Source organism: Caenorhabditis elegans, chromosome IV (genome assembly GCF_000002985.6).
Source record: "Caenorhabditis elegans chromosome IV".
Lineage (NCBI taxonomy): Eukaryota > Metazoa > Nematoda > Chromadorea > Rhabditida > Rhabditidae > Caenorhabditis > Caenorhabditis elegans.
The window spans coordinates 4,638,331-4,658,631 of NC_003282.8; the positions used below are offsets into that span (position 1 = coordinate 4,638,331).

Here is a 20,301-nt window from a genome sequence, read left to right on the forward strand (position 1 = left end):
TTGACGCAAAGTTCCAGGTTAGAGTTTTAAAACTACAAGTTACTGGTTTTGCGGTTTCTTTTTTTGAATTTTCAGTCACCAGAGGTTTGGAAAAGGCCTACCACACGCGCCGCATAAAATTAAAAATATATGTACTTTAGACTTGGTCCAAAAAAACTGATCACAAGACCATAGTATACTCAAAAAATTTAATTGGGCGGCGAGGTTCTCACGAGTTCTCGAATGACAAATCCCGACTTTTGAGCAGATACAAAATAGCAGAGAAACAGCTTAATTGTGATTTATGGAATTTGAGTTTTTAGTTTTGCAAAGAGTTTCGGGCCTAACAAAGCTCAGATTTTTTCTGATAAAAACTGGAAGGGAAAGTTTCGCGATTTGAGACCTCTTACATGAACGGGAACGATGAACCGGTTGATCTTTTTCAGGCATTTTTGTGCAATAGGAGGCATTTTGTGTAGGCAGAAAAATGGATGCCTGCCTGCCTGCTTGCCAACAAGGCTGCCTACACGCATGACGCTTTGAGCTACGAGTGCCAAGGGCTTTTAATATACATGAATGAGAGCACGAATTCGCTTAATTTATGTTTAGAAAGATAACTAATTTTTGTTAAAGTTGGGATTATATGTAAACCATAAAGCCTGCCTGCCTACAAGGCTGGCTACGTCTGCCTACACACGTAGCACAGTTTGAGTTATACACTAACGACCGAAAACTATATAGGTAAAAAGATATAAGTGTCCAGAGGCAAATGGAAGGCATATTAGAGGCGCCCAGGCGGAACGTCAAGGTACCAAGCATAGGCTTGAAGGTAGGCAGGCCTTTTTGTGGTAGGCTTATTTCAAACCTCTAGGAAAAGAAAATGTAGCCTAATATTTTTTCACTTTTAAAACTCATAAATCCTCTACTCAATTAGTACATTTGCTTTCTGCCGACAACTAATTTTCAAAAAAAGATGAGATAAAGATGAAAAAACCAAAAACACTGAGCTTCATCTTCTTCTCTTCCTCTATTTTTTACCCAAAACTACAAAATCTTCATCTCCGCCCATATCATCATTATCCACCCTCACTTTTTGATGTTCTGTGTAAAATCAGCTGTGTGTCGAAAGAAACGAAGAAGACAAAAAATGGAGAGAAATTTATGCGGCTGTTGTGTTTTTGTGTGTGCTGCCACAAATTTTCTCCGTGTTTTTTTTCGTACAATGCTCTTTTAGTACGTTGTCATCCTGATGGAATTTCGGAACGCGGCGAGAGCAGCTGCTCCGGCTTGCCCGGCGATGACCAATATCCGAATGGCTCGCAAGAACTCATTATTCTCGTTTTCTTCTGCTAAAGATTTCGAATAAATTGCACAATACCCTGAGCATTGCACAATTTTACACCTCTTCGCTTGATGGCTCAATTTTGTTTGGGGATATGGAGATAAATTACCTGGATTGAGCTAAGGAAGAGCGAAGAGTTTTGGGGTCCCGTTTGGATTTTAAATAAGCTATAAACTTTTGAAGACGGCGTTTTTATTGATTTATGCCCGCTTTTGTAGAAGTTCACATTGTTCAAAAAAAAAGCCAAAAACCTTAAAATTTGAAGCGACATGGTGCAAACGAGATGAGAATATTTTTCAAGTATTTTTACAAGCACCGCTCTTCAACTGTTCAGTTTTTTTCAAAAAAGAGCCAATGTCTGAAGAAACTCGTCACAGACCCAGCCATTTTCAAACTCAAATAACTCAACGGAGAAAGGAGATATCAAAAAATTGACAACTACAAAAATCTTTCCCGTGTAATTTTGCACATTTCGTCAATTGGAAATTTTGTTGACTGAAGCATGCTCTACGAAGATACGACCCGTTGAAGGTAACCCAGTAAAAAGGGAGGTAAGGGAAGATACAGACGGCGAGGCACTCTCCTTGTCTGCGTCTCATCCCTTATGAGTTATGACATTATTTTGAGGTTAATAAAGATGTCTGCCAAATAAAAATCAAAAACCTTGCAGGTTTTGCAGAAAATATGATCCGCTCATCTTTCTTCGAGTTTTCCAATATTTGTTTTTCAGAACAGGTTGTTTGAAACAAATATAACTCCACAGAGAAGCGAGATATCAGAAAATTGCAAACTACAAAAATGCTTCCCATGTAATTTTGCACATTTTGCTATCAGAAAACTTTTGAATTGGATCGCGCTCCACAGAGTTGCAACGCGTTCTAGCATGATGGAATGGAGGAAAGGAGAGACTCACAATCAGACGGCAAGACACTCTCCCTGTCTGCGTCTCGTCTCATCATACAGTTATGGAAGAGTCAATTGAGATGTATGCCAGAAAGAAAAAAGTAAAAAATCTTCACAATTTTTGCAAAAAAAATATCATCCGTCATTTTTTTTTCAATTTTCTCTTTCCAGAAAAAAAATGATGGCTTGCTCAAAAATCACTGAGCCACGAAACTTGCACTTTTCCTGAACTCTCTTTCACAACTGATCACAAAATTATTATCACACATTGTAATGTCATTGAACACTTATACACGAAATATGACACCTTTTCTTCCTTCTCCTACTATTCTTGTGTTTTGTTCAGAAGGTCGTCATCAGTTTACAGCAGAAGCAGCAGCACACGTTTTACTTTCAGCTAAGAACACACACACCTGGAATGTGAAGAAAACAAACAAATACACAAAAGAATTACTTTTATCATCATCTCTACGCCTAGAAGACAACAACTATAGCTTATCTTTTTTTTGTAGAAAAAGTAACAAGGAAACCAACAGAGATAATCTTCGATTTTTAGACCATGTTCCTTGAGTAACCTTGACTTTTAGGTTGAACGCACCGTACACAAAAGAATTGAGAATAAATTGTGGCAGGAGAAGAGGGAAGAAAAAACTGAATAAAAAGTGAAAAGAGAACATGAATTATTGGAATCAAGGGAAGACGGCAAGGAAGTTATGTTCGCGTTTATGATTCGCCTCTTACTAAAACTTGCTTTCAGCATAACTGTTTGGCATTTTTAAGTAGTTAATTTCAGGTTTAATTTAGGTTTAGCTCTATCAAACTTTACACATTTTAATATTCTCAATAACAATAGTTATCAGAAACAAGGCCTGAAAAATCTTAAAAACGAGAACAATATTTTTTGTAGGTTATTGTTGAAATTGATTCCAGTAAAAAAAGTAAATCTGTAGTTTGTGTTATTTTTTAATTTGTTTTATTTTGTACTAAAAAAATCATAAGATTGATTACTGTTTTTTTGAATTATAATATAATAGTTAAAACTTTTATGTCATTTTTTCAAATTTTGATGCGTTGCTGGCAAAGACAACGAGGCAAAGATTTTCGGTAAATTTTCAGAAAAAAAAAATCGACAAAATTCAATCATTTTTTACTGAATTTGTTTTGTTAAACTTTGTAAAATTAGTTCGGTAATCAATTGAATACCTAGAAATTTGACCTAAGAATTTCAGAAAGTTCAGGTAATTTTTTTCCAGGTTAAGATTATAGTTTTTGAAAAGCACACTATAATATTTTTAGGAAACGTGATGCATTTCTAAACATTTTAATTTCAGAAAATATATTTAAATTTTGCATGTATTCGGCTTTGAAAATATGTCAGTTTTGGGCTAGAGTACGTAACTTTTCTGAATGTTCTGTGTCCTTTGCGCATTTCCAAAGTTCACAGTTTTCAATCCAAAGTAATTTTTTCGTCTGCAAACTTTCAGGATTACTGTTCGAATTAATCAGGTGCAACGTCTTTCTCAATTTTCAACAAAAAAACTACTATTCATTCAACAGACCTTTTGATCTGCAATTTCGACATTTCAAAGACTAATTTCCTACTCAGCTGACTCAATTTTATATGAATATTTCAAAAATTTCACATCCCGTTCCATTCCATGCCATCATTTGTCTTTCCACACCCCGCCAATATTCCATTGTTTGACTTTGAATGTTATCATATCAAAACCAGAAGCCGTCGGCCATCATGTTCTTCTTTCGATAAGCCATTCTCTTTTTCTTCTTTTCATTCCAAAATATGTTATCTTTTGGCAAATTTCTATGGCAAGGGGGAGAGGGATTACCTTTTCTCCGTCCATTTTTGGAGAGAGATTTAGAGAAGTTCTAACAAAGCTTATTTGAAGACGTGCCTGGAATTGATTTCTATACTGCTTTTATAGTAACACCTACATGCCTACCTACCGCCTATTTTTTTTATATTCTATTTTTTGCTATGCTGAAAAACCTTCTCTTTGGCCCCAATATAAGTGGGAACCTCGAGGGAATCCGATTACAAAAACATCAAAGAACTGTGAGAACTTTTTTTTGGAAAAATGCCGGGAGGCCTATTTCCAACAGCGTTTTAATCTCGTATTCTCTTATTTATATTTTATATTTATATTTTCTAAACCTTAAAAATCCTATGGCTTTTCCAAACTGTTTCTTTATAAACACCAAAAATCAGTGAACGTTGCATATTGCTTTTGGAAGATTCCACTATATTTGTTGGTTCAAATTTAGGTTAATAAGTGCCTGCCTCATTCCTGCCTAGCGCCTTCTTTCCAAATTTAGGAATGCTTGCAAGTACATGGAAGGCGTAGGTCATCTGTGTTCCTGCTTAAAAAAAACTTTTTAAAAAATCGTTTGTATTAGCAAGAAAAGTGAAGGCACAAGGCAGGCAGGTAATTCCCGGTTCTTGCAAATTTACTATTACTCCCACAGTACAAAAGACGATAATTACTGCTTTCGAATAGCTTTTTTTTCAATTCTTTAATTCCAGCAAATTCCATTTTGCGGACTGTTTTCCCTGTTTGTTTCTCTATTATTATATTCCCCTGACACCAATAGCCATGAGTCATCACAATATTTTGTCAAAATTTATTAGAGGAATGTTTTTGTGCCTTTTGAATAAGAGGTGAGTTGCACCTTGAGCTTTTGTAGCTAAACATTGCTAATTAAGCCATTCAATTAACTTTTTTTCAAATATTTTTAACATGTGAAAATTTTTTTTTCTTCTAGACTTGCACCACAGCTTATATTTCGGTTGTCATTAATTTTATCCATAATTTGTCACCTGGCAAAAAACGTGCAAAATAACTTTTATTTATTTTGAGAGCTGAAAATTTTTGATAAAACTGAAGACAACCGACATTTAAACCGTCAAAGTAAATTAGTGAAAGTACGACTTATAGGGGAAATTGCAATTTTCAATTTATAAACTCTTAGACTCCATGAATCATCAACAGTGCCCACTCTTCCCGCTAACCCATTAATTTTCTCCCCACTGACTCTATGGACTCAATGATGACCCATCGATTGATTACTCATTGCTCACACTCGTAAAGTGTATGTGTGTGTGTGGACCCAAATGTTTATATGTTGCAACATTGTTTTAAAACATTCCTCTTTTCCTTCTCATCATCTCCCTCTCTCTATCTTTCTCCGATTTCTCCAGATGTGTGTAACACCCCTCTATCCGCGCAGGCAACAGAAGGAAGCAGAAGCCCCCCTTTGGCAGATTGCGATCGGTGTGGCACCGACCTCCGTTTTTTTTTCGCGGCTTTCTAGGTTTATTAGCTGTCAATTGAGAGAAAGATCGGATCGGTTTCCGATGATGACACTTCCTTCACGAACATTCCAAAGTACCTAGTTTAGCTTTATGTGATTGCTTACTATTAGGATACTGTTGGTTGGTCACTGGTGTTATCTGATTACCTATGTCTTGGTTTATATATAGAGCGTCTACTGAGACATAGTTTTGTCTTGTTTTTAAGAATAAACTGAAATTTTTTATATCAACTTCTAACAAAAATTAAAAACTGAGAATGACAAAAAAAATTTCGACTTCAAAATTTTTCAAACTCGAGAAGTTTCCCTAATTATTCAATTTTCATTATGTTTTATATGGTAGTTTTTGTGTATATGTGCCTGCTGCCAGCTTAAGTGCCTACCTAATACCTACCTGCCCTATGTACTTCACATCTTGATGCATGTGTGGGTATTCTATCACTGTCCACACCTGCGTACCTACCTACCTATCCCGTGCCTGAGTGTCTACCTCTTTCCAAGCTGTTTGCAAACATAATTATCTGATGCCTATTTGCCTATACCTACCTTGGTTGCATGTCTGCCTACGTGCCTATCTGCCTACATGATTTCCTTATTTTGACTTGTGTAAGCTCCTACCTTCTGTATGCCTGTATTTGCGCCAACCCCGTGACTACCTGCCTATTTCTTGCCTGCTTCATGCCTGACTGCCTACACGCCTGATTCATGCTTGCCTACAGGCGTGCATTCCCGAAGCTTGTCTGCCTACGTGCCTGCTTTATTTCTGCCTCGTGCCTGCCGCTCGTCTATTTGCCTATGATACATCTATCTTATGCCTGCCTAACGCCTGGAATTATTTAATAGAGAATCTCTCGAGTAATTTGTCCTTTTGCATGAGTGAAAACACGTGACAAATCCCACCAAAAAACCGTATTTGCCACGCCTTTCTATCTGACCCAAATCGTCGAATAAACCAAAGACCACAGACAGTTAAAAAATTCAGAATTTCACAATTTCCAAAATAAGGAAACTTTGGCGAAAACTTTGGTTTCTAATTAGATGACGATTTCTTATTTTCTCTATTTTATTTTTATATGTTCTGCCATCTCCGATTCATTTTTTACCCCGTTTCTCTCTTGGAAAATTCTTTCATCAATCTCTCCATTTTTTCTTGTTCGTCGGAGACAAGTGTTATTTGTCTTTTTCCTGTTGTTGCCGTCAGGCATGTTTCAAATTTTTTACCATTATCATCATATCTGTCATTCCATCAATGCCACGTCATTGCATGTTTAGGTCTAGAGTTGGCCCGGATTGAATGTGCGACCTACACCCTAAATTATGTGGCCTATAATTTGTATTCAGGCACTGGTATATCTTTTTTTAATATTTTTCAATCATTTTGGTCGAATTTCAAATAAGAAAACTTTTCAATGAATCAGTGAATCCATCCACCCCATTTGAACCGAATTAACATCAGTTGGCGCGGTGCCAAAATGCAGTTAATCAGGCCCGGATGTCTCTTGTGTTGTAGAGGAATGGCACCGTTAATCAAAACGAGGGGTCCCCCTCTGCAGTTGTCCGGTGCTAACCTCCGACCGGAGAGAGTCCGAAAGTGTAATCTATCCGACCGGAGACATGTGCTTTGGAAAATCATTTAGCACGCCGAATAACAGCTCTGTCGCTTTTCAACTAGTTACTTTTTAGTGGGAAGTTTTGTTTTTTGATAACAATTTTTTTCGGAATTTCAAGATTAAATTTGGTTAATTTTAAAGGAATTTCTGACTTCGCTTCGTAAAAAAGTTTGCGAGTCGCATTTTGCGAATTTAGACCGCAAATAAGTATTCTGCAAATACAGTGCGTCAGATTTCACACACGCAAGTTAGAAATTGTATTACATGGCCTAGGAAGATAGAAAACTCGGCCGTCAATTTTAAGGTTAAAATTGAGTGGTGTTTTGTACTTGGCCAGGTACATAAATTAGTTTAAAACTCGGCCACCCTTTGGCTCAAAAAAAAATCAAAAACAAGTGCTGGCTAGTTTTCTTTTTTCTAGGCCACGAAGCTTTAATTAGTCTTCAACGATGTGGTTTTGGAGGTACGATGCCTAAAAAAACGAAAAACTCGGCCAGTGAATGCCCACTTCCCCACTTCAAATGATCGTGGCCTAGAAAAACGAGAAACCAGACCATCTATAATTTTGGACTGATCTATCCGAACATTTCCCGCAGTTTTTTTGATTATTTTTGAAATAGTTTTTCTTTAAAAAAGTTAAATTTCAAGCAATCCATCTTGCCTAAACCACAAATATCATCTTCTAGCCTTTTCATCTCCCAATTGAAAATGTCAAAAACGTGGTCCTTTCCCACATTTGCATAAATGAAAAAGGTCCCATGCGTCTTTTTTTTTTGGAATCTCTTTTCTTTTTTTTTCTCTATATCTCTTGTTCAAAAACATTTTTCCATAAAAAAAAATTCGGTGAAAATTGTCTAAATCTCTCTCTGTCCATCTCTCTCTCTGCCCCTGACTTCTAACAAATTACTGCATCAACTGAATGATTGTGTGAGTGTCTACTTGAATCGCATGTTATCTCATTCTTTCCACTTCCTCCCTTTTTCCCCTACAATAGCCTTTTGTTCATCTATTTTTCGTGATATTTTCCATTTTGTTCGAAACAGTTTCTCAAGTTGACCGTGGTCAATCAGGTGTTGGTGATATTGAAATTTGATATGGAGAGAGGGTTCAAATTTCAATTGAGTTGGGTCTGATTGGAGCTTTATTACTGATCATCATATGATTTATTTGAAATATATTTTTCGTTTGGATCATTTTTTTCGGTTATAATTTTATTGAAATATCACCTTTCCTCTCCCAAAAAAATTTTAAGCGATTCTACTAAATTCCCTATTACAGCAAATTGATCCAATATTTTTCATTGAAATTTTATGTCGAATTATAGAAAAAAATGTTTAATTTGAAAATAAATGGTGTCAAAATCACCAAATATCGCAATAAAACTTTTCGAAAAATTTTAGAAAAAATTTTAATAACTGTCAAAAAGTGGCAAATACTCAGTTTTTGCCATTCCTAATTTTGGAAGTCGAGCAAAAAATTGTTTTTTTTTCCCTACATTTTTACATTGTAATTTGTTTTAATTTTTGTACTAAAACATTGTAGGGGTCGGAACATGCGACATTGCTTTGGATTTTCTCAAAAGCTCATTTTTTCAAAATTTTGGCACTTTGACAAAACTTTGACCGGAAATTATGAAAAATCTAATATTTTTTGGAGGGTTTTATTATGCTATTCGGTTGTTTTCAATCATTATAAGTGCATTTAGATAAAATTCCCACTGGCGCTACTCCACCTTTATTTTGAAACTAGCTAACTTAAGATGTATCGTGAAAATTTTGAATGGGAGAATAATTTTCAGAGAATTTTAAAAATTTATTTGCCTTCTGAAAAATCTTTCAAAACACCTCATTCATAACCTACTTCAATTATTTTTCTATTGATTAGCAAAGTTTGGCCAGACCAGTAGTTTTTTGAACGGTTTTTGAATAACAAGTTGAACTGTCGTCGCCCCTTGTTCTGACTTCAAGTACCTGTAACTTTTCTCAATTGAAAAAAAAGTTAATAAAATCTATGCCTTTTGCGCTTGTTTTTCAAAAACTTGTCACCTGTTTTCCAAAGGTTTCCATAGCGACCCTGCTTTCTAAAAGTTCTATGCTCCGATAACCTCATTATTTTTTGACAAACCTATATTTTTTTCAATCTTATTTTTCCCTACGACTTGATCAGCTTAATTCCTAACCAATACAATTTCAGAATGTCAGAAGAGACACTCGATTTCAGTGGGTCGATGCCTGAGGAGGTGCAAACTCTTCTCACAAATTCGGAGATGGATCCAGGACTTTTGTCGAATGAGACAGCAACCACGATGATCACAGATGTGATTAGTACAACCACAACCACATTGGGTAAGTTTTAGATTACCTAGTTTTGCCGACGCTGTGTTTTTCTTAACGGAAAATAGTCCTCTGTACGAGCTCGATGCATCGAATTTGACGTGCAAGTTTTATACCAACAGTATTGTTGACCGCGTTATTCAAGAACTGGAAGCCAGAAACTTTCAACAAAGTTTTTTCTAACTATTCAATTTTCAGCCCCCGTCCTTATCGGCTACCAACCTAACCCATTCCGCATTGGACTCCTCGCCTTCAAATGCCTGCTCATTATCCTAATCTTCACTTTATCCTGTACGATTCGTAAGGACTTCTTCAAGTTCTTCGTTCTCTTCCTTATCATCCCACTGTTTATCGAAGCTGGATTTGATATCTTCACCGAGATTCACGCCAGTACAGCGATCTTTGGGGCTCAGTGAGTTTGAGAAGCATTTCTTTGAACATATTCATTATTATTCAACTAGTTTTCAGACAGTTTGACTGGCAATACCTAAACCTTTCACCACGAGCGAACGACACTGTGACTGATTGGCAGAAGTGAGCTAATTTTAGATTTTACATTTGTCATACAACCAGTTTTCTATTTTTTAGGTATGCCGTCGACGGGTTCGGAGAGATCCTTCAAAAGTACACAACTTACCAGGTGTACACGTAAGATCGTTGAGTAGATCTAAAAGATTTTAATGACATAGATTCCAGGAAGGATCAACTCTTCTCGATCGTATCCTATGTCGCCGGTGATTTTATCTTCTGGAGTCTGCTCTTTTCGACTTACACGGTCTTTTTCTTCGCTCACAAGGCGATTGCACGTCCAGAGCAGATCACTTACGAGCCGATTGGGTAGGTTTGTTTTGCTAGGAAAGCTTCCACGATGTACAGGCGCTTAGGCATGCCTAGGCAGTCGCAATTTTTACCAGTTTTCTGGAGCACATCCCAGCTTGCTGGTGTGCTTCTCCATCTTTCTGGCACACTTCTCCTCCACTCAAAAGCAGTCAAACTTCTTTATAACGCACTTAATCCCCTTTTCTTACAAATAAAAAAAACAATTTAAAAAAAAACAATTTTCAGCAGTGTCTTCTTCAAGGCTCAAATCACTCCGGTAATCTTTACCGCCTTTGACACTCTCATCTCGATCTACCAAATTCCACAATGGGCTTATCTCAGCATCATTTCCAGCATCAGACTCACTGCGTGTATTGTCTCCTTCGGCATCGTCACCCAGATGTTCGCTGTGAGTTTCAGATGTCTTTCAGTACTAGAAGCATAGAATTGATTTCAGAGTCTCTTCTTATTCTGCAGAAGAAAGGACGAGGTGACGAAGACTTCTCCATATGAGCACGTGAGAAACAGCAAACTCCGTTTGTTCTTGTTCCTATTATTCAGTATCTGTGTTCATGTGCTTACGGCTCCTTATCTCAGTAAGTAACAGTTAGCAGACCTAGTGAAACCTTAGATCCTTTCAGTCTGGTCCGGATTGACCATCGCTTTTGACGTCGGTCAGCTTCTCGGCTTCAACTGGTACCTCCCAATGCACTTTGCTTCCGAGATGTTCCCACTTCATCTGACCTTCTTCTTGCTCAGACCCTTTATCTTCCTAATTCTGGCTCTGATCCTCCTCAACCCATACCGCCGTCGTTTTGTCAAATTCTTCTTCCCGTGTTGTAGAAGACATTAGGAACGATCTTTTATTTTTTTTCTGTAATTATTGCTTCCAACTCTTCTTTTTTGCGCCATAATTCTAAACCCCTGTGCCATTGGGCGCCCCCTCAGAAGCCCGGTGCTCCTTCGTTTTTTCTTTGTTTTGTTTTTTTTCAAATCGGAAATATCGCTCTCTCAGAAATTGTGATAAATAGTACACGTTTTACACGTTCCATATGTGCCTTGCCTTACAATTAAAAAATGAATAAATTTTTTTCAAATTTAAATCATTCTTATTTTTACGATGAGTTCGAAAAGTGGTGTTATAGAGTTTCCGGAAGACAAGTGAGTTTTTAATTTTTATTTATAAATTTAAATTTTTGACTCTTTGAAGCAAATTTGTGCATACAAATATGGCTGATTACACTACGGAATTGCTTGATGGTAGTGAGTCAACTACAAAGAGTACAGCAACAGACGAACCACCTAATCAATTGTTTTTGTCATCGTTGCTTTTCTTGAGCTCTGCGATTTGTTCTCTGTGAGCTCACTAGCTATTTTCTACAATTAAACAATAATGGAAAACCAAAATAAAATTTTATTCCAGATTCGCAGCTTCAATTCTAGTTCGTAGTTTTCCATTTTTCGGTTCTACTCTCTCTTTGGTGATCATTCTAGTAACTAGGTTGGCTTTGTTCATCAAGAAAAATAGATCTAATTGGAACATTTTCTAGAGAATGGAATAGGATATACGGTGGACTTTTGAGTCCAAATCTGAAAGCAACAATCAACTATTCGACCGTTATGAGAGATCACAGGTACATCTGAATTCTAGAAAATCACCTATTGTATATATATCCTATATATAGGCATATATTTTGACACTTAAAATAATTAAATTTCCAACTTTCTAATTCAGAGAATACATTCCGTTATACGACATGGACTGGTTGTTCGGAGGAAGATACAAGCCGTACTATTATGGATGCACGGGACCTTCGAACAATCCGGACATGGAGAGAACGCCTGATGAGTGAGAAAAAAGTTTTTTATTTTTTGAAAACGTTATCATTTTTGCAGCCCCGGAAGTCGTTCGCCGACGAAAGAGCGCAAGGAAGGAGAGGTTTTGAAGAAGGATGACTGACTGGGCACTCTCATTCTCACACATTTTGCCGCGAATAAATATTATTTGAATTTCGCGCCCTTCGAATTTATAATTTTCTTGAATATTCTTTTGTGTGCGCGCGAAAACTGCGAACCGTTTTGTAATTTTCTGTTGCATTCTGTCGAAATTAGTTTTCGTGTGCGACACCATTGCGAAATCGCGCGCCGCACTATGCAATTTATTGATCGATAATACGGGCGGTGCTCGCCCCCCTTTTCGTTTTTTGGCGCGATATCCTATTTTTGAACTTTTTCGAGAAATTTCTCTTTCTTATCGATCGGATTTCTGTTTGAAAAATCTAAAATAGTTCTGACAAGTGTCACGAACACGCTGTTTCGTTTGTTTACCTCTCTCTTCTTTTCTCGTTGTGCCTAAAACTTCACTGTCCACTTCTCTTTTACAAATTTGATATTTTTCAGTGTAACCGAACAAAAATGTCGGGAATTGCTGCAGGACGCCTCGCGGAAGAAAGGAAACACTGGCGAAAGGTGAGAATTTTATCATTACATGGCAAGTCGGGGCGATTTGTATTACAAAACCGCTTTAAATCGGTTAAATTCTAAAAATTATCGAAAAATAGTTTGTTTTCATGCCCAAAACTCAACATTTTCAGGATCATCCATTCGGATTCATTGCCAAACCAGTCAAGAACGCCGACGGAACATTGAACCTCTTCAATTGGGAATGTGCAATCCCAGGGAGAAAGGATACGATTTGGGAAGGCGGATTATACAGAGTATGTGAAGCTAGAATTCGGAAATTATCATTTTTCGTTAATTTATTGAGCTATAATATTCGTGAACTGTTTCTCTCAAAAACTGCTATTTGGAATACAACGATATTTATAAATCTAATTCAATTTTCTTTCAGATTCGGATGCTCTTCAAGGACGATTTCCCGTCAACGCCACCAAAGTGCAAGTTCGAGCCACCACTCTTCCATCCAAATGTGTACCCATCAGGTTATTATTGCAGTCCAATAGTTATAATTAATTAATTGAATTCAGGTACCGTGTGCTTATCTCTTCTGGATGAAAACAAGGATTGGAAGCCGTCAATCTCAATCAAGCAACTTCTCATTGGAATTCAAGATTTGCTGAACCATCCAAATATTGAAGATCCAGCTCAGGCTGAAGCCTATCAGATCTACTGTCAGAATAGGTGAGTTTTTTTTATCTGAATATTATAAAAAAAATACACAAATGAATTTATTACAGGGCTGAATATGAGAAGCGAGTGAAGAAGGAAGCTGTGAAGTATGCTGCCGAACTCGTCCAGAAGCAAATGCTCGAGTAGATGCTTGCTTCGTGGTAGTCGTCTATTCTATTCTCCTTTTTCCTCCCATCCTCATTTCATTTAGTTAACTATTTCTGTATGCGGCAACGATTGTTGACACAACTCGAAATTCGAGCACCGAAGCAACTTTTCTGATATCTTTTATTTCAATCTAACCAAAAGCTTTGTCGTGCCTGGTTTTTCATTTCGTGGTTGATGAAATTCGAGAGCTAGAACATTTCGATGACTTTTTCCAAATTTCGTGTGCACGCAAACCCAATCATTTTCCACTGGTCCATGGGCTGAGTAGTCTTTATTCTTTCAAAAGACTATTCCTCATCATTCTTACTCATTTTGATCTTCATCTTTCTTTTTATCCCGTTCTGTTTTCCATCTCTTTTCTCTTCCCCCCAATTCTCTTAAAATCAGGAGCACAATTTAATTGTTGACAAATCCCGTGTATTCCAATTTTCTAAATGGACTTGATTATATTTTTTTTCCCTCAACTTATTTGTATTTTGCAACTCAACCATGAACTGTTCATGTCAGATTCTCCAACAATGTCCGAATTCATGAAAGGTGTGATGCTTCTGAAGCAAGACTTGACTGAAGTTCCTGCCGAAGAAGCTCTGAAGGGCAAGGTGGCGAAATATTAGTGTGTAGTGAAAGATTTTAGAATATGACATTTAGGTTGTTGCTCTTTATTTTTCCGCGGGATGGTGTCCACCGTGTAAGCAGTTCACTCCGAAGCTAGTTGTGAGTGCTGAATCTAGATTTTCCGATTTTCCAATGAGTTTCCACACCCTTCAGCGCTTCTACCATCATCTGAAGAAGGCTGGAAAGCCCATCGAAGTGGTTTTCTTCTCTCGTGATAGATCAAAGGCTGATCTTGAAGAGAACTTCACCGAGAAGCACGGCGATTGGCTCTGCGTCAAGTATGGAGACGACATTTTGACGTGAGATTTATCATTTTTAATTTCAGAGTCTCAAAAATAAATCATAATTTTCAGACGATATCAATCAAAGTTCGAGATCAAGACGATCCCAGTGCTCCGAGTGATCAACGCAGCCGGCAAGATGGTCGTTGTGGATGGGAAGTCGGAGGTCGTCGACAAGGGAAAAGCCGACCCACAGGGACTCTTCGCTGCGTGGGAGGCAGCATGCAACAAGTGAAAATGTATATAATTATTTTCCATTTATTTAAACATTTATCTAGTAATTTTTTAAATAGATTTTTCCTACTAATAAATAATTAATTATCACGTAAATATTTATATTTTAATAGTTTTTCTCTAGGTTTGCCCGCCCTAGATTGTACCTGCCACGTCAACTGGATCAGAGCTCTGGTGAGATAAAAATGAATAAGTTTCGGCATTTCTATTTTAATAGACGACATGTTGTCGTTTGCCACAGAGTTTTTGGACGATATGAAGGTTTTTTTTAATGAAATGTATTGTTTCAAAAAAAAAATCAATGTTTTTTTCAGAGACAACTAATGTCATTAGGGCGAGATAGATACTCATTACCGCGTACTTATAAACGGGTTTCACATGCGAAGGACAAAGCGAGACCGGAGCTGAGAAAGTTCGGATGGGAGACTCTGGGATACTCGGAAAGCTTTAATCTGCCTCCATTTAGGGATAGTATTCAAAGGTTTTTTTTAGAGCTTCAGATTTCAAAATCGAGGAATTTAAATTTAAAATTTCAGAGTTGATGGGAATAATCTTACCGTGGAGGAGTTCCGCCGAGATTTCGAAAGACCGAGAATCCCAGTTATTATCACTGGATTGACTGATAATTGGGCAGCTAAAGACAAGTGGACGGTTGAGGTATTGCCCAGATGCAAGAAAATGTGGATTTTAAAGCAAAGGCGGTATAAGGTCTCAACTCTTCCTTGCGATTTTTCGATTTTTTCCCATGAAAATCGGGAAAACGCGAGAAAAAACGATTGAAATTCAACCAGAGAATTACAGTATTCTTTTAAAGGGGCACACTTGTTTCCCGGAAAACTTTTCGGTCGCGGCGAGACCTGCGTCAAAAGCAGTATGCGCCTATAAACGAGTACTGTAATTTTCATCGAATTTTCTTTGATTTTTCATTGGTTTCTTCGAAGATCTTTGAATATTTTTGAGTTTCTACTCTTTTCACGTGATCTACTTCAGTTTTTTTTTCAATAGAAAATATTTTTTAACGACAAATTTGTGAAAATTCAATAGTATCATAAGAAAACTTGTTTTCACGGAAAAATTTCAGCCGCTGTGGGACCTGAAATCGTATTTTTGCGTCAAAAATCTAGTATTTTTTTCTCCATAACTGGCTAATAATTGAATTTGCAGCGCCTGTCGAAAAAGTACCGTAACCAAAACTTCAAATGCGGAGAGGACGACAATGGCAACTCGGTGAGAATGAAAATGAAGTACTACCATGACTACATGCTCAACAATAAAGACGACTCACCGCTCTACATTTTTGATAGCAGTTTTGCAGAGGTTTTTATACTACCCATTGGCGAAATTTTGCGATTTTTGGACCAACTTGGTCCCGACACGATGTATTTTTGTTAAATGCAAAAATGTGTGCGCCTTTAATAGTACCATAATTTTAGAATCTCGTTGCAAATGATTTTATTGATTTTTCATAGTTTTTTGTGGCTTGTCATTCTTGACTTTTCAATATTGCCATTGAAAAACTATGAAAAATTGATTAAAATTCGCGGCAGCAGCGAAAGTTTGGAATTACAGTACTCTTTAAAGGCGCACACCTTTTCGAATTTAACGAAAAATTGTCGTGACAAGACTCTAGGCTCCAAAACGTAAAATTTCGCGTATGAGTAAAAAAACTTCATATAATTAACCGATTTTTACAGAGACGAAAGACGAAAAAGTTATCGGAAGACTATTCGGTTCCAAAGTTCTTCGAAGACGATCTCTTCCACTATGCGGATGATAAGAAGAGACCTCCACATCGATGGTTTGTGATGGGACCAGCTCGTTCTGGAACTGCAATTCACATTGATCCACTCGGGACAAGTGCATGGAATTCGTTGCTTCAAGGTCACAAACGATGGGTTCTGATTCCTCCGATTGCACCACGTGATCTTGTGAAACCGATGGCTCATGAGAAGGGAAAACATCCGGATGAAGGAATCACGTGGTTTCAGACGGTCTATAAACGAGTTCGAAGTCCCAGTTGGCCGAAGGAATACGCACCGATTGAATGTCGTCAAGGACCGGGAGAGACTATGTTTGTACCGTCTGGATGGTGGCATGTTGTTATCAATGAGGAATACACAATTGCAGTGACTCACAACTATTGCTCTGTCGAGAATTTGCATCTTGTATGGCCGAAAACTGTGAAGGGAAGGCCCAAGTTGAGCAAGCATTGGGTCAAAAGGTACTAAAATATCCAAAAAATGTTTGGAAATCGATAAAAAAGATGATAAAAATCAAAGTACGGCACGGAAAAGTGGACGTGGTTTAGAACGAAAGCGCGGCATTTTCAATACTTGCCAAAAAGTTTTTTTACAAACTAAGACATAAGAAAAAGTAAATTCCTCAATCTTTAAATTTCAGGCTCACAGAGCAACGTCCCGAGCTTCTCGAAATTATCAAATCGGCTTCTGAAATCCCGCTCTATGATATGAACGAGTCTTCAAGTGATTCTTCAAGCTCTTCCTCATCATCTGACGATTCTTCTGATGAATCTGATTGTGATGATAGTGGGCGATGTGGTGGACGAAAACGGAAGAACGACGATCGATCGAATGAGTGTCCGGAGAAAATGAGCACTACTTATTTTCAGAACTCGCTAGTTTAAGCTTTTAAAAAAATTAAATTCCAAATTTCCTAACCGTTGTTATATTATTTTACATTTGTTTCATCTCTGTTCTATGAACACACATTTATTTGGAATATTCAGATTTAAACACGAATTAAACTTGTTCGAATTTGAAGCTATCGTATGTTTGTTCCTCTTGATGCGTCTCCACAACCTTTTCTCTCTTCGACTTGTCTCCTCCGTCACCATATCCGGTTTCTGGCACCTCTTGCGAGATGACGGATGATTCGACAAGTGCTTCTCTCTTTGGACATGGACAATAGGCGGCGTCTGATCCAGGAATTCCCGGCTCTCCTGGACCTCCTGGCGTCCCCATTGGTCCAGGCATTCCTGGCTTTCCTGGTGGTCCAGCTGGTCCTGGTAGGCCATCAGGTCCTTCTTCGGCGACTCCCGGTGGTCCGACTGGTCCTGGTGCTCCACGTGGTCCTGGGTAGCCGGCTGGTCCGGGCTCTCCGAGCTGATACCGTACTCCTGGCATTCCTTGTCTTCCGTGGGTTCCTGGTGCTCCCTTTGATCCGGCTTGTCCCGGATCTCCCGCTGGTCCAGGTGGTCCAGGACGTCCCATGTTGCCTGGTCGACCACCCATTCCATCTCTACCCTGTGGTCCTGGTTCTCCAACGGATCCCGGTGCTCCACGTGGTCCGGGTGCTGAAAATTCAGAGTTTAGTTTACTATTAGAAATGAAACAACAAATCGAAAATGGAAGAGTGTTCTTACGTCCAGCTGGGCATTTGATGCAAGTATCATCGTTTCTCATCATCTTCGTAAGCTCGGATCCAGACATTCCATGGGGCCCGGAGGCTCCAGGCTCTCCAGGCTTTCCGTCCATTCCTGCTGGGCCTGGTGGTCCAGGAGGTCCAGGAGGACATTGGTTTTGAGAAAGACAGTCTGAAATTGAAGAAATGGAAGAATGGCCGTGAGAAATCTCTGACACGTCCCTGTGTCGATTTACGCAGACTGTGTACTCCTCGAGGAGAAGATTTTACTTTTTTTTCAATTAATCTCATTTTTGTAACATGTTTCGTTTTTGAAAAAGATTAAATAGGCTATTTAAACTGTCCAGGTCTCGACACGGATGATTTTTGTTAAATTTGAAAACGTGTGCGCCTTTAAAGATTACTGTAATTTTTAACTTTCGCTGATGTGGAATTTACTTCGATTTTTCATAGTTTTTTGATAAAAATAAATGTATTTATATGAAAACTTTTTTAAAAATGCAGTTTTTAAACCAATTTGGAAAAAATGAAAAAAATCTGAATAAACGAAAGTTTGAAACTACAGTACTCTTTAAAGGCGCGCACCTTTTTGCATTTAACGAAATGTTGTCGTGTTGAGACCAGGTACCGTATTATTACGACAAAATCGGTTAATTTCGCGTCAGGTTAATAGAAGTTTCAGTTTTTTTAGCAGTAAATTATTTAATTTTCACCTAATAATACGATATATATAAATTTATACTCAAGTTGAATGTGCGATTTAAATTTTCAGTCTAAAAAAGTACAAAAAGTACTGTTATCCACGTTCTCCACGGTCATTTGTATATTATACTACAGTCTAAAAATCCTCTGTAAAACTTACTACAATGAGCCGGAAGATCGGAACGCTTCTGACGAACGGTGGCCGAGTTGCTGACGAGGAGCTCTGACTTGAATTTCTTGTCATTCAAGAACACCACCTCATTCCAAGCATCATCAGTTCGTCCCTGTCCCTCTTTGAAGCTCAACAAGGAATCATCCAAAAATTGATTGATATCCTCACACACCGAAGCGGCAAAAAATGCACAAAACGAGATGCACGCAACGCTCACCAGGACACTTGTCCAGGTGGCAATCGCCGCGTTGTCTACAGTCATAGTTCTAGACGACGAAAATGGAAAGAAATGGCAAAGTGACGGTGGACGATGTCTTTATAGAACGAAGATGGGGGAAAGTACAAGAAGCTAAATCTAAAACCGGTTTGTGTGGTTGCATGTATGGATAACGAGGTGTGGAAGCAGTTTGGCATGTTCGATGGCGGTTTTGGATGACAGCGAGATGGAGGAAGAACAGTTGCGCAATGAAACGAAAAAGGATATATTGGATTCGTATATCAAAGGGGAACACGAGAAGGGATTAATCCAATTTATTATGGAAGCGCAGAAAAATGCGCATTATTGAGGTCGAGGTGCAAGCGCGCTCCAGGTGAAAACGCTCCGCCCCTAAACGTTGGGTCTCGTTAGGTGTTGGCGGCAAAATAAAAAAAACAAACGTTTCAAGTTATTATTTTTTAATGTCCAAATTGATTATATACAAGCCAAAACCTAACGAGACCCAAAGTCTGGAGGCGGAGCATTTTCATTATGGCGTTGGAGCACGTTTGCACCTCAAATTCAAAAGTCGCATTTTTCTGTATCCCTTTTTCGAATTTTGTTAGGTTGTTGGAAATTCGGCTAGTTTTCTACACAATTACTTGAAATTAATGGGGATATGCAAAAAGGGGATCTGCGAAAAGAGGAGATACGAAAAGGGGAGCTGGCACTGTGCCAAACGCACAAACCGCTTTTTTATTCTCATTCAGCGCACGACTTTTTTTTTGTATTTTTCGCTAAACAACGCGCGATGCGTAATAACGGAGTGTGGTTATAACAAAGTCGTGCGTTGGATGAGAATAAAAAAGCGTTTTGTGCGTTTGGCACAGTGCCAGCTCCCCTTTTCGTATATCCCTTTTCGCAGATCCCATTTTTGCAGATCCCCTTTTCGTTCTGCTCCCCTTTTCGTGGGGCCTCAAATTAATCACGTGTAACAGCCACATTAACTGAGATCGTGGCGAGACCCGCAGCGTGTGCCTTTAATGTGGTATCAGGTCTCGAAACGAATAAAAATGCGCCTTTAAGAAGTACAGTAGTTTCAACTTTAGT

At 38.2% G+C, this 20,301-nt stretch overlaps 6 protein-coding genes across 9 annotated transcripts; 5 read left to right on the forward strand and 1 right to left on the reverse strand.

Annotated features, from left to right (window-relative positions):
• Positions 1 to 9,354: 9,354 nt before the first annotated feature.
• Positions 9,355 to 11,416, forward strand: F29B9.8 (Serpentine Receptor, class T). The gene is made up of 8 exons (NM_068201.7): positions 9,355 to 9,506; positions 9,693 to 9,906; positions 9,963 to 10,028; positions 10,083 to 10,142; positions 10,191 to 10,331; positions 10,560 to 10,722; positions 10,771 to 10,909; positions 10,955 to 11,416. The coding sequence occupies exons 1-8, from the start codon at positions 9,356 to 9,358 to the stop codon at positions 11,164 to 11,166; spliced, it is 1,146 nt and encodes a 381-aa protein (NP_500602.1). The 5' UTR covers position 9,355; the 3' UTR covers positions 11,167 to 11,416.
• A 14-nt stretch (positions 11,417 to 11,430) lies between these two features.
• On the forward strand, positions 11,431 to 12,324 carry F29B9.7 (Pheromone-regulated membrane protein 10). The gene is made up of 6 exons (NM_068202.5): positions 11,431 to 11,474; positions 11,524 to 11,670; positions 11,737 to 11,814; positions 11,864 to 11,947; positions 12,049 to 12,162; positions 12,210 to 12,324. Exons 1-6 carry the CDS (start codon positions 11,434 to 11,436, stop codon positions 12,271 to 12,273), a joined length of 528 nt encoding a protein of 175 aa, NP_500603.2. The 5' UTR covers positions 11,431 to 11,433; the 3' UTR covers positions 12,274 to 12,324.
• Positions 12,325 to 12,713: 389 nt separating this feature from the next.
• Positions 12,714 to 14,117, forward strand: ubc-9 (SUMO-conjugating enzyme UBC9). Its single transcript, NM_001027987.7, has 5 exons — positions 12,714 to 12,782; positions 12,908 to 13,030; positions 13,165 to 13,255; positions 13,301 to 13,454; positions 13,511 to 14,117. Exons 1-5 carry the CDS (start codon positions 12,729 to 12,731, stop codon positions 13,587 to 13,589), a joined length of 501 nt encoding a protein of 166 aa, NP_001023158.1. The 5' UTR covers positions 12,714 to 12,728; the 3' UTR covers positions 13,590 to 14,117.
• Positions 14,085 to 14,838, forward strand: F29B9.5 (Thioredoxin domain-containing protein). The gene is made up of 4 exons (NM_001392300.1): positions 14,085 to 14,209; positions 14,259 to 14,324; positions 14,379 to 14,524; positions 14,579 to 14,838. Exons 1-4 carry the CDS (start codon positions 14,129 to 14,131, stop codon positions 14,739 to 14,741), a joined length of 456 nt encoding a protein of 151 aa, NP_001379907.1. The 5' UTR covers positions 14,085 to 14,128; the 3' UTR covers positions 14,742 to 14,838.
• Positions 14,839 to 14,962: 124 nt separating this feature from the next.
• On the forward strand, positions 14,963 to 17,518 carry psr-1 (the record flags this gene model as incomplete). Of its 3 annotated transcripts, NM_001307453.3 has the most annotated exons (6): positions 14,963 to 15,001; positions 15,055 to 15,221; positions 15,277 to 15,397; positions 15,905 to 16,057; positions 16,435 to 16,961; positions 17,141 to 17,384. In NM_001307453.3, 6 exons carry the CDS (start codon positions 14,963 to 14,965, stop codon positions 17,382 to 17,384), a joined length of 1,251 nt encoding a protein of 416 aa, NP_001294382.1. The 3 variants fall into 3 exon arrangements, with proteins under 3 accessions (NP_001294382.1, NP_001379906.1, NP_001040941.1); NM_001392301.1 differs by lacking the exon at positions 14,963 to 15,001 and having other exon boundaries at positions 17,141 to 17,518; NM_001047476.5 differs by lacking the exons at positions 14,963 to 15,001; positions 15,055 to 15,221; positions 15,277 to 15,397 and having other exon boundaries at positions 15,974 to 16,057.
• On the reverse strand, positions 17,461 to 19,644 carry col-111 (the record flags this gene model as incomplete). Of its 2 annotated transcripts, NM_068206.7 has the most annotated exons (3): positions 17,461 to 18,053; positions 18,123 to 18,293; positions 18,984 to 19,644. In NM_068206.7, 3 exons carry the CDS (start codon positions 19,255 to 19,257, stop codon positions 17,500 to 17,502), a joined length of 999 nt encoding a protein of 332 aa, NP_500607.2. The 2 variants fall into 2 exon arrangements, with proteins under 2 accessions (NP_500607.2, NP_001380137.1); NM_001392302.1 differs by lacking the exon at positions 18,984 to 19,644 and having other exon boundaries at positions 17,500 to 18,053; positions 18,123 to 18,234.
• Positions 19,645 to 20,301: the final 657 nt, after the last annotated feature.